This window comes from Eleutherodactylus coqui, chromosome 6 (assembly GCF_035609145.1).
Source record: "Eleutherodactylus coqui strain aEleCoq1 chromosome 6, aEleCoq1.hap1, whole genome shotgun sequence".
Classification (NCBI taxonomy): domain Eukaryota; kingdom Metazoa; phylum Chordata; class Amphibia; order Anura; family Eleutherodactylidae; genus Eleutherodactylus; species Eleutherodactylus coqui.
This window is the reverse complement of record NC_089842.1, coordinates 50,478,217-50,492,103: the sequence shown is the minus strand read 5'-3', so window position 1 is coordinate 50,492,103 and position 13,887 is coordinate 50,478,217. Positions and strand designations below refer to the sequence as shown.

The following is a 13,887-nucleotide window of genomic DNA, read 5'->3' as shown; positions in this document are numbered from 1 at the left end:
AATTAATGCAATCAGTGAAATAAAATAAATAAGTCAACTGAAGGGTCAAATCACAATGGACGAATGGCTCTGTGGCTTGACATTGGCGCAACGTCAACAAGTTTGGTACCTGCATGATGGGGCTCCACCTCATTCCTAGAGAGATGTGGCTAGCAGCTCAGTTTGATTAGACAACACAACCCTGTTTCTTGACCACCACATTCCCCACACTTGACCCCTCTGGATTTTTTTTTCCTGTGGGCTCACCTTAAAGGGGTTGTCCAAGATGTTTACTACTGATGACCTATCTTCAGGATCGGTGATCAATAGTTTATCGACGGGGGTCCAACACTTGAGATTCCTGCCAATGAGCTGACCGTCGGGCCTGCTGTCAGTGCGGAAGCAGATAGTGCTGTCTGTATTGCAGTGGGCCAGTTTGGTACTGCCATTGAATTCAATGCCAATAGTGTCTGTAGTACCAAACTGGAAACCTGCAATGTTACCAGCCCTATCTGCTTCCTGCGCTGTTGGCACGAACAGCAGACCTGGCGATCAGCAGGAATCCTAAGCGGTGGATCACCTATCCTAAGAATAGATTATCAATAGCAAAAGTCTCGGACAACCCCCTTTAAGGCAGCTGTCTACGACGGAGACCCAGCAGTACCTTGTGATGTTGGTGAACTAGAAAGACAAGTGGTCTGTGAAACTATGACCCCTAACATGCTACATGCCATCAATTTCACCACACTCAACTGTTGACATTTTCATTAGAGATGAGCGAGCATACTCACTAAGGACAATTGCTCGATCAAGCATTGTCCTTAGCGAGTATCTCTCCGCTCAGCAGAGAAGGTTCGGCTGCCGGCGCGGGTGACAGGTCAGTTGCGGCAGTCAGCAGGGGGGAGCAGGGGGGGAGAGAGGGAGAGAGAGATCTCCCCTCCATTCCTCCCCGCTCTCCCCCGCAGCTCCCTGCCCGCTGCCGGCAGCCGAATCTTTGCTCCTGAGCGGGCAGGTACTCGCTAAGGGCAATGCTCGCTCGAGCAATGGCCCTTAGCGAGTATATTCACTCATCTCTAATCTTTATATGGCTGCTGACGGCGGTCTTATCGAACATCTTCTGTAAGATAACAAAGCTTATTTTTTTGTTTCGCGTCCTGCATCAATAGATAGGAACAATTTAGATTTTTTTTTTGTTTGGGCCCCTTGTCTTCTATTTATGACCCTTCTGAAAAGTCAGAAAAATTCTCTATTTCCCTTGGATAGGTACTTCTGTGCACACCCTATACGTTGATCCCAATGACCGCTTTTAGCCAGTTAGTATTATCTATCATACTGATCTTTCCATTTCTAATATCCGCTCTACAGATTACATCCAAGCAAGAAACCTGCAGATTCTCGATATCACATCCACCAGTTTTAATGCCAGCTGGTCCAAGGTAATAGGTGATATAGGACGCTACTTTCTGGATTATGCTCTACTAACTTTTCCAAGAAGAAAGACAAGGAAGACCTTGTATGGAAACCAAACCAGTGTAGTCGTCAGCGGTCTAACACCAAAAACCACCTACCAGGTCATATTTAGTCCTGAATCCAAATTGGAGGCTTCCCAATCACAGATCCTTCAGGTCTCCACTCTGCCAGGTAGGTAGGACATCTGTTCTTTTACAGTTTAGAATAATATCAGCGTACACAGCACCTAGTAACAAGAAAATGTCCTTGCCCCCACAAATATTGAACAAGCTTAGATTAGTCTTCAGTGCCCTATTAGGCCACCCCCTCTCCGGATTTATTAGCTACGAGGTGCATTCAAGTTCTAAGATCTCCTACTTTGTTTTCTACAAAGACTTCTTACTTTAGAAAGCTGACAGTATTGTTACTTCTCAGCATGATCTTCCTCTTGATGTGGACATTTTTCCCAACATTGGCACCATGATTGCATGGCCACTACAAACACTTCTTTAGGGGTCTTTTTGCTCACTGGAGAATCAGTGTTGCAAGAACGGCACGAATGGAAAACATACGACCATGAAGAGAGTCTTTCATCTTTGAGAAAGGCCAAAAATTTGCAAAGGTCAAGTGAGTAGGAAGCATGAGAAACCACTTCAAAGTTGCTGTCATGAAGAAACCCCTGAATAAGGGCCACTCGATGAGGGTGTCTTGATGAATTTGTGACACCCACCAAGAGGAAACTTTCCGCCTCTTCAGGTCTTCACACAGGATGGTGGGCACAGATCCTACGGAAATGCCAATCTGTTCCTCAGTCGGTGGTCCTCTGTAACCACTTGCTCTACTCCCACAGTTATGTTGTCGGACCGGCTGGTGTGTGACCGAGAATCCTTCAGATCGTTCCCACGTGACATTCAGCCTTTTTTAGAATGCACATTTTTGACATCCATGGTACCTTCCCTACATGTCCCACTAAACTAACGACGAATGTTGATGGGTGTCATTCCACATGAGTGAAGAAAAGGAATGATTACATGCTGTTCTTCGAACGTGACGATGTTGCCATCTGTCTTACTCATCCTTGAGAAATGTCCGCATCTTCTAAAATATGTCCCATGTTTCTATTGCTGAGGAAAAAAATGAGGAAACCTTAGAACTTGAATACAACTCAAAATATGGATGGTGGCTATTTTTGTGTCTAGAAGAACTGGCAAGTCCATTAATTCACTGAAATCCGTCCTCCATAGCATTTGATCACGGGAGTCCTTCAAGGCCCCTTGGCTCAGCTAGTTGTCAGGGGCCTATCAAAATTAAAAGCTATTGATCACGTTTGACCTTGGCTTCTATTTCTGTTACAGACATGATCCAAGCAAGAAATCTACAAGTTCACAATATCACCTCAAGGAGTCTTTATTTAACCTGGTCTCGATTAGAAGGTGATACGGGACATTATATAGTGAATTATGCATCAGCTTCCGAACCACATTTAATCTCCAAGATGTCATTGTATGATAAGAGCAATGCGGTCATTGGAAACCTGAGACCGAACACCACCTACCACATCAGCTTTATTCCAGAATCTAACATGCAGTACATCCAGATGCAGAATATAGAGTTCACCACCCACCCGGGTAAGACAGCGCGTTTCTGGTTCTCATCCATAAATTCATACCTCCTAACAATTCTGATTTTACTGAAATTGTACCACAAAATGGACCTCTAGAGGTCTGGGTTTTTATATAGATTCACTGTGCAAAGGTTTTAGGCAAGTATAGAAAAAATGCTGCAAGGTAAGAAAGCTTTAACAAAATGCAAAGTGAATGAACAAGAGAGAAATCTAAATGAAATCAATATTTGGTGCGAACACTCTTTATCTTCACAACACTTTCAATGCTTCTTGGTACACTTGTACATAGTCAGGGGTTTTGTAGGATTATAGTCTAGTGTATGATTAACCAATTATACCAAAAAGGTGATAAAGATCATCATTATGAAATGCAGTTTGAAACGCAGTCATTAACTAAAACAGGAATGCCTGTGTAGGAGGCTTAAAAGTGGGTGAGGAACAATCAAACTCTGCTACGAAGGTGAGGTTGTGGAAGACAGTTTCATGTCACAGGTCATACACAGCAACAAACACAAGGTAGTTATACTGCATCAGCAAGGTCTCTCCCAGCCAGAGATTTCAAAGCAGACTGGGGGGTTTAAGCTATGCTGTTCAAGCTCTTTTGAAGAAGCACAAAGAACAGGCAATGTTGAGGATTGTAGACGCAGTGGTCGGCCAAGAAAACTTAGTGCAGCAGATACAGTCAATGGAAGTGTTAGGTGCACTGTTCAGACGCAATCTTCTGTGTCTGGTAAATATGGGCGTCCCATTACTTCTGTTCACATAGCTTACATTCACTCTCTTCCAGCTCTCCTAGGGTTAATAGCTTCTGGTCTCCTGTTCAGCTGATGCTCCTTTTCTAATCACTATATAGCTACCCTGGGCCTTTCAGACCTTGCTGCAGTGTTGATGAGAGTTTGTTCCCTTCACTTCATGTCCAGCCGCTGCTTCGGCAGTTACCTTGCTACCTTGCATTCTGCTTGTGTGCTGTGTTCTTCGTTCATATACTCTGTAGTCTGTTGTTCATGTTGTCAGCTTCTCTGTTTATCCTTGTCCGCTTCTTCCTCCTTTGTTTCTTTACTCCACGGTGTTGTTCTATCTTTGTCTTATAGGTGTTCCGGCCCGCCAGGGTAAACTAGCGCCTAGAGGAAGACTGTTGGGTCGTCCTTATCGGGACGAGTGCTCCGCTTGTAGGCAGGGGTCTCCCTCTCCTGGTTATCAGTTCAGGGCACTTCCCTAGTTTCCATCTATATACGGGGCTGTTCATCTGGTATCTTACCTTCCACGCTGGGGTTGCCTGTCAGCCGTGCTGGATCAGACATTCACCTACCGGGTAGGTTGACACAGTGGTTGCACATCCAGAGTCCTTACAGGAAGGAGCAACTGCAGCAAAGTCCATGATGTCTTCTCCTTCTAGGACTTGGAGGACTGGAAATGAGGCTTCTAAAGAAATGCGTCAGTAGATGGGGCCAATTTAGATCTTTCTTTAATTTGAGCCCCTTATCCTCTATGTACGACCCTTCTGAAAAGTGTTACTTTTGAAAAGTGTAAGGAGAATTTATGTGTTTATCAAAGAGAAGACGATCCCAGATCCCGTGCAGAAGTCTGGGCCCAGGAGAAACACATCACCAGCCTGTGCTGTATCAGATGATTTCTAATTTATTCTGAGGTGGACAAAGTATATATATCCTAAATGACATCACAGTAAAAATTATATACCTCCAGAAATGGATAGAATATATGATAGGCTAAGATAAAAATGATTAACATAAGTTACACCTTCTAGGGTGTATCTATTACATACAATGAGACCATTATGAATTCAGGAGAAAGGAATGCATGTAATGCTTTACAGACCTACCCCCTGTAATCTATAGTTTCCTGTCTATAGATATGCATACATGGGGGGTCTAGTAGACTCTCATCTTTCCTGAGAAGACATGGAGGCCTAAAGAAGGGTTATATTTAACCCTTTCACTACTCATACTAGTATCATGCTCTACAATGCAATATAGAATAATTAACTGATACATTGATCTACAATTTTCTTAACATTCCCCACTTTAGATCAATACATCAACACAGTATAATAGTAAATACACATATATAATGACTCTACCACAGACCCCCTGGCTGAGGCCCGAAGCTTTATTACCAAGACGCCTGGGTTTACACTTCAAGACTAAGTATATAATTATTTCATATAAAAGCATTACATTGATATATATATATATATATATATAAAGTCATTCCACCAATTGTACCCACAATTAGGCCCGCCCCCCCAAGAGAAGCTTGGCCTTGATTTATTATGAGATTGATGCTCCTTTCTTCATATATAAATGATTGTCCATCATGATATAAAGTCTTACTTATTGAAGTGTCCATCAGTTATTTAGAGCAATCCTCCGGTACAATCAGGACACACTGGAATCAAAATGTCACACTTCAAAATCATCAAAGTAAAATGGCGCTTCCTTCATACAACTTTTACCCATCACTTGTCAGACAGAGGTGGTCACCTGACCCAGTAAGCCATCTTGTTCTTCGTCATCTTGTATATTTTGGAACATAGTTTTGGTGATGGAAGTGTTAATAATAAGGTTTTGTAACAGTCCTCGGATACAGCAGCAACCGCAGAGTACTAGAATGGAGGCAAATACTGACATAGAGACTAATGTGGAGTATATGACTTGTGACCAGTGTCCGAACAAGTTTTCCAACCAGTCTAATGGATCGTCTATTCCAGAGTTATCAGCTAGTTCATTTTATTATGCATTTAACCCTTCCAGTGCTCGAGTAACACTACCATCTGTTGCAGTGTTATTAGGAATGATAGTACAACAATGTCCTCCAATCATTTTACAAACTCTGCTAGTAACATAACAAGAGCCATTCTATTTTGCCATGCAATGAGTGTAAGGTATGTCCTAGTTGTTCCTCTAGGCCCCTGATTGCATCTCTTGTATAATTAACAAATCTCTGTTGGTTATAGTATGTGTAATTAATCTGGTCTACATCTTTATTCACTGTTACCCACCATACGAGAAGAGACTCAAACCCCCTGCAGCCATCTGATTTCTCGTCCCATACTCGTCCGGTACCCCCCTTGGGACCCCGATGGGTCAGAGGAACCTTTGGGAGAGGTGTTCCTAGTTCTCCAGACACGGCCCTTGCTGTTGCCCTCGGAGGTCTTTAGGTACACAGGCATTATCAGTTGTACCAAGCACAATCCCGTTAGGGGCTGTACCTGGCACCTGTTCTAGGCCCGGTCACCACACAACCATCACACGTCTGTGCGTGCTCTCTGTAGCTCAGGCCATATCCCAGAGACAGCGTGCCCTTACGGTTCTCCTCTCCGCACAGCATCCCTCAGGCAGTCTCCCGTAGTCTGCCTTGGTCCCATTACCAGGTAGCGCGAAGCAAGTATAACCCCAGGATCAGAGGCAACAGCAGGTATTTGGTCCCTGCCCACAGGTGGAAACAGCAAACTCAATGTATAACATGGATCACTTATCTGTGGGGGGTAGGTACAGTGAAGAAGCTTAATCACACATTTTATGTTCATCACAGCGTGAGGACTTGTCATTAACTTTTATCTATCGTGGGGTCAAGTCTTTCTATCTCATATAATTATTAACATTCTCTATACACAATATTTACTGCATAACATTAAGATTCACACAACTACTACTACTCCAATCATCTGCAGTCGCTTGATCCTCCAACGTTAACAACCCCCCTCAGGAATTTCTCTTATCAGGGAGAGGTGATGGAGTAAGATAAACAGAGCTTTAGCTGTGGCTGGACTCCTACAGATAACTGCAGCATCCTTGTGCTATCCTTCCCGTAATAGGGACACTCAGCTCTCACATTATCAACAACTTCATTATTATTATATCTTACATGACATTATCACATTGAAAACACCATTTAACAATCAAAATCACTGCAAACCAATCACAGAACTGACATGTACACAAATAACAGCAAGAATGGACGTTCCCTATTCACACAGGTTTATACTAAACTTCATTCCTGATCATCTTCATTACAGATCTATTCATATCAAGCAAGCAGAGCATGGCTAGTCAGTCACACTCCCCCCTCCCTTTTTCTCACTGAACTCTAAAGCTAAAAGGTGGGGGTTGAGGGTGAAAGAAGCATTCCCATGTAACAGACGATTTAACCATTTGTGAGCTGACCCCACCACACAGAGCAGCACTCAGGCCGTTGTCATCTTCATCTAATACTGCTGTAAACCTTCATTCCTTCACTGTGTGATCCCAGGACTGTCTGCATCATGTAATCATCCCTTCTGTCCTGCTGCCTATCCCTGGTCCTTGTCAGCAACACCGTCACCCATAGCAACCTGTCACCTCACTACCGTCACCCATAGCAACCTGTCCCCTCACTACCGTCACCCATAGCAACCTGTCCCCTCTGACACTTATCTGAAGGAGACCTTAAATATTCCTCTGCTACGACTAAATATCCCGCAGTATCATACTGACCCCATCTTATAGCACACACTTAATAAGATAGACAACATATCATCAACACACAGAGGACAGTGATGGAGGCTGCTGACTATTCCTATGCAGTTCAGAGAAGGCACTAATCACTGGTGTTGTGTACTACAAGTACAAGCATTGGGATGCCAGGTAGAAGGTACAGCTATGGGATGTAAGGAGCCAAGATGGCGTCTGGGCGGCGGCCGAAGGTATTACAGCAGGTACTAAAATGGCCGCAGGCCATGACTAGCACTAAGATGGCCGCCAGGGACGTGGCCTGACTAGGAGTACTATCAAGCCAGGCAAGCATCTAGCCACACCTTACCCCTTTGTGTGCAATGCCAACAAGTCCCTCATCTGACACACATCCATAATAATCTTTGTGTATAGCACCAACATATCCCGCAGCGCTTACATAGACAGGGGAATACAGAAAGACAAAAGGACAAACATTACAGAACCACGATTACATAGTAATCAGCTGATGGAGACAATAGGGGTGAGGGTCCGGCTCCAACGAGCTTACATACTACAGATAATGGGGTGATACAGAAGGTAAAGGGCTGGAGATGTGCACGGTATGGCGGGGTGGAGATGTGCACGGTATGGCGAAGTGAAGAGTGAGGGATGCTATACACATAGACAAATGGTCAGACATTTAGCCGTGTGACGGCAGAAACTGTGTGACTGCATGAGCGGTTTATGATGGCTAGCAAGGATTGCAGTCAATAAGTCAGGGAGCAGATCTACCAGTATGGCGCTCGTCACTCCTTCTATAGAAGTTACACTCAGAGCTCTCCCAGCATCCCCCATGTGTCGGACGGCGCCCCCTCCTGGTCTTATACTCCCTTCTGCATTGTTTAGCACAAATAATACAAGACAAAAATTTTTTTTAGAGTACTTTGTAAACCCCTAGGCTGTGAATACTTCCCATATGAGTGCTACCATCCCCCCTGTTGAGACATGACACAGGCCATGGCTCAAAACTGCTGCACATCTGAAGAACAATTTAGGTAAGATAGCTTTTTTTTTTTTTTTTTTTTTAACGGAGATGTACAGCCCATCTACAAAGAGTGTATTCAGCATCTACAAGAGATACATCCTGCAGATCTGGTCTGGATAACACCTTATGTGCCATCTCTCCTAGACAGTTGTATGGAGGAACGTCTGAAGAAATAGGCAGTAAGGTAGATGGATGGAGCGTAGTACATCCCTAGGTTGTCAGGTGTGGCTGAGAGCAGTAGTGTCCTGCAGGGGGATGTTTAGAAGGACTAAGATACGAGTATAACTAACTGCGTGCGGTACTCAGTGTGTGGGGGGACAGCACTATAGTGGCAGAAGGCCTGACTACCACTTGTACACAGGCTGGGAGCGCTCGGCCACTGGATCTAGTCTGCTTCCCACCGTGTTCCTGAGTTAACACAGAGGTGATATATCCTTCCCCTGAGTCAACAGTTAGCACAAAGGGCTTGCTGTAGTTCAGCAGCCCCCCAGACTGATGTGCCCACCAGAGTCTGGTAAGAAGCGCTGTCAGAGATGCAGAATTTTGGATCCAGGAGCTGCAGAAGTTTGTCTGTTACGATCGTGTGGGCAGGCAAAGCACGGAACCCACATGATCATGACCAAAGGGGACACATACTGGTAATATCAGGGTCACACGGGACTCACACCGGTTTCAGGCAACTGACCCTGTGCTACAAGGGAGGATGACAGTGGCCCTACCTAAGCGGGGACATTGCCCTAATAAGGGCAGCCCAGCGGTCTTCGGATCTGGGCCCTAGCTGATCCTAGGAGCCACACACCAGAACAGGATGCATTCACATGCCACATGACAGACCCAGAATACACTGCATACAACATGCAACCACTAGTAACAGATTGGAAGCTGAATATAAATACCAGGTATTAGTTGACATGTTGTACAAGATGTTGAAAGCTAGTAGGCCACTTCACAGCTCCTGGTTATACTGCTAGTCCCTACACTAACCAGGAGTCCAGCAGAACCGGACAGAGTTCACACAGAACGCTGCAACAGGACAGGACACAGATAGCAGGACACACAGCAGACTGACACAAAACTGACAGAATATAAACGTACAAATGGACATGAACCTGATCACACTGCAACCCTCACCAGACAAGCATTCATGACTGCTCGCCTGAGGGGCCATATAGACTGACCAGGGGATTGGCTAGCAAACAGTACCACACCCAGCCAGCTCAATCATTAACCCTGTGAGTGCTGTGCTGCTGGAAACACAATAGAACAACAAATCCCAGCAGCACACGTAACATTGTCATTCCCAAAGAGGACATCATTTGCTCATAGTTTTGGGACCTCCAGAATTGCTTGCCTACCTTCATCTGACAGGTTATACCCCAAATATTTAACCGTTTGCTGACCGTATTGGAGTTTCTACATGTTTATTTTTATGGCCTTGCTCATAAAGAAACCTCAAGAGTGCGACTGTGTCCCCCCACAATTCTCACCACTGTCTGCTGCTGGCTACCAACATACAGTAGTAGCTGACTACCTCTAAGAGGCTGGAACTGCGCTAAGTGTGCTGACATAGCCTGGGAGAAAATTGTTGGAGGTTCACAGCAGCCCTGAGGTACTCTGGTGAAGGTATACCTAATTTTATCATAATATCTCATCTCAACACATTTACTGGACATATTCAAGACTACATAATCTGACATTCACAGGCTTATTTGTCTCTAGGTCTGTTATAACTGGTTCACAGAGGGATTCCCTGTGGGTCCGGCCATTAACCCCTCTGACCAGGATATGACTATTAATACATTTTACATTGGCTACATATTGGGATGTATTAATGCCCTGGTCGCTCCTGAGCCCACCAGGAAAGTAATCATCCGCCCATTCACCTGGAGATCTATCTCAGGCAGTGGAGATTGCCATGAGATCCTCCAAGTGTTGTACATCGACCCCTCCTAGTCATTTTTCCCCAAGGTGGCTGTGAACATTGTTTCTCAGGGCACCCTCGGGCAAAATCACTAGACTTCCATTATTCAAACACACATTTAAATCCCCGAGCTGCATCCCACCTCTGCTTCTTCCTCTGTCTCTACTTTCACATCCTCTCGCTGTCCAATGACCTCTCTGACTTTCTTGAACCATCATATCACATTCTTCCCCCTGTATAAAAACTCTCACTCTCTCACCCTTCTTTCCCTTCTCTTTGTAAAATTTTTCCGCATGTTTTGCATACTCCAAAACATCCTGCAATGATCCTGTTCTAAGGGTAACCATATGCTTTGTTATATAACCTCCTATTTCTTTCTTAAGTCCACTTACAAACGCATTCTTTAACTGCTGATTATATGCAGCGTTAGGATCATCCCTCTCTTCCTGATTTCCCTCTGGTGCCTCTAGTCCGCTATAGATGTTAAATACTTCCTTCAGTCTGTGATAATACTGATCTACATCCTCATCATCTCTCTGAGTACATCTATTTATTTCCACCCAATTCGTCCTTCTAGCCCACCTATTCCTACATCTTTGAATTAAATTGTTTGTTCTCTCTATTAAATCCTGATTATCATGTGGAAGAGGTCTACCATCTCCTCCCCTCCCATTCCAATTGCCTTCTACAGAACTCCAATCTGGCCCTAGAATTCTTCTAGCTGCTCTCTCTATTTCTTCCCCATTCAATTTATAACTTCTCATTAACCCTCTAAATTGTTCATCAAACTGTCGAGGGTCTATTTTTGGATGCTTAATATGCTCTGTGGCTTTTACAACATCCTTCTCTGTCCATGGTCTGTATACTTCCATGGTAGCAGGATGTTGACCCCCCTGGCCATCATCTAGCCCACCCCGGGGGTTCGGGACATCAATCATAGGAAAGACATCCTTACTCTGTTGCGCTACTCATTGAATCATTTGTCTCTCACTCCTGCGGGGGCCCTGGGTTACAGGAGTCTTGAAATTACTATCATCTAACAAGGAATCTATATGATGACTTGGCAACAAAGGAGCATTAGGTGTGGAATTTTGCCCGTATGGGGGTGGTTGGACACTATCCAAACCCCCATATGCAGCTACAGGGATAGGTGGCACAGTTTGTACAGGGCAGACTAAATGATCATCTTCTTTATCTACTAGAGGCATCATTTCAGTCTTTGCTGCATTGGGTCTATTTTTTATCTAAGTATGGCGGGTTTGGGCTTCTTTTAACCAGGCTTCAGCAGCGGATAATCCGTATTTCTGCTGATCTTTAGTTGATTTTGTCCGTATTTTATCACATAATTCTTTACAACTATTAACTTTCAATTTATTTCTAAATCCATATTTCTTTTCCCACTTGTCACAATATTTGACATAGTCAGGATCTAACTTGTGCATGTACTTCTTATCCCCTTCAAGGACCTCCTGTTGTTGACAACAACAACAGAGACATGCACAGGAAAATGCCTTACAATTTGTATTTCCCATTGTTAGTAATTATGTTCTTGGCGCCGATTTACAAGACAAACAACATAAAACAAGCCTCTGGCCACTAAAATATATAGTGAAAACGCAAAGGTCCCTTACCAGAATCGCTGCTTCGCTTTATACACGAAGACCCCCTTTCAGTTTCACCGAGTAGGGCCTGTGAACATCGAACACAATAAGGGGCTTGTCCGAAAACAACCTGCGCAGCAAGGTTGGTCCTTAATGTGTCCTAGAGGTCAATGCCCACGTATCGGATCCACTCATCTCAATCACTCACACATTCAATATAAGACAGCAATACAAATATTACAATATGTTAGTAGGCGGCCGCCCTCTTCATATTCTTAGTTACTCTATAACACAATATCAAAGAGAAAGTAATAGAAAGATAAGAAGTAAAGTTCCTGGACACCCCTGTGTCCCATGACGTCATCTAACCACTTTTTACGTGTCGCACGGAGTTAATTCTTTCCTGTAGCCTTCTCACAATGGCTATGGTCTCACATAGACTACTGCTATTGCCCCTTTGGCAACCCATTCGTCTATACTTCTCATTTACCTTACACATTTCACATAGACTACTAACACTAAAGTATACAGAAGAAGAAGAAGAGAGAAGAAAAGTTTAACCATTGTTATACTTACTACACGTTATCTGGGAGGCTTCTAAATTCTCCGGCTAGTTCGGAAAAACGTCACTGTTTCAGACAGGATGCCCGACTGGCCTCTAATTACGTCTAAGCAAGACGGAGGTCTTTTAATGATCGGAGAGTACTTCAGACCCACCTTTTCACAGCCAGGCTATCCTCTCCCTCTGCAGTGAGTGATTCCGGCTCGAAGGACCAAAAATGTAAGGAGAATTTATGTGTTTATCAAAGAGAAGACGATCCCAGATCCCGTGCAGAAGTCTGGGCCCAGGAGAAACACATCACCAGCCTGTGCTGTATCAGATGATTTCTAATTTATTCTGAGGTGGACAAAGTATATATATCCTAAATGACATCACAGTAAAAATTATATACCTCCAGAAATGGATAGAATATATGATAGGCTAAGATAAAAATGATTAACATAAGTTACACCTTCTAGGGTGTATCTATTACATACAATGAGACCATTATGAATTCAGGAGAAAGGAATGCATGTAATGCTTTACAGACCTACCCCCTGTAATCTATAGTTTCCTGTCTATAGATATGCATACATGGGGGGTCTAGTAGACTCTCATCTTTCCTGAGAAGACATGGAGGCCTAAAGAAGGGTTATATTTAACCCTTTCACTACTCATACTAGTATCATGCTCTACAATGCAATATAGAATAATTAACTGATACATTGATCTACAATTTTCTTAACAAAAAGTTTTGATTCTCAAGCTGTAATATTGTTACTTATTTTGTTTTGTGAGCTTTTATGTTACATTTAGTCCCTGTGATGTGATGATGTTGATCTATCCTTCTAGAACACACACTCACAAGGAATTTACAGGCTCGAGACATCACAAGTACTGGTTTTCTCTTAACCTGGTCAAAGCTTCCTGGAGATAAAGGCCGTTATGTTTTGGAGTATGCTCCCGCTTCTGATCCTCGGTGGACGCAACAGACAATTGTGTATGGAGATCAGACCAGTGCGGTCCTGAGTGGCCTAAGATCTGATACCACCTACCGGGTCACATTGATCCCAGAACATAGTGCAAATTATCCGCTTCCCGAAGTCATCATGGTTTCCACTAAATCAGGTAGGTGTATTTCATAGATGAGAAAGTAACATATTGGTTAAAGAACAAGTCCATCCATTGTGAGTAGATACAGCGCAGTGTGCCACCTCAACGTTCGGGGGTTGGGGTCTACAAATAAAGACCTACACAGGAAACTTCCAATAGCAGA

General features: G+C 43.8%; 1 protein-coding gene across 1 annotated transcript in view; it reads left to right on the top strand.

Moving 5' to 3' along the window:
- Positions 1 to 13,887, top strand: part of VWA1 (von Willebrand factor A domain containing 1) — a 104,148-nt gene that overhangs the window by 72,305 nt on the left and 17,956 nt on the right. Inside the window, exons 5-7 of the mRNA XM_066606799.1 lie at positions 1,345 to 1,620; positions 2,784 to 3,056; positions 13,464 to 13,739. Of these exons, the coding sequence (XP_066462896.1) occupies positions 1,345 to 1,620; positions 2,784 to 3,056; positions 13,464 to 13,739 (825 nt within the window). The remainder of the gene's footprint in view (positions 1 to 1,344; positions 1,621 to 2,783; positions 3,057 to 13,463; positions 13,740 to 13,887) is intronic.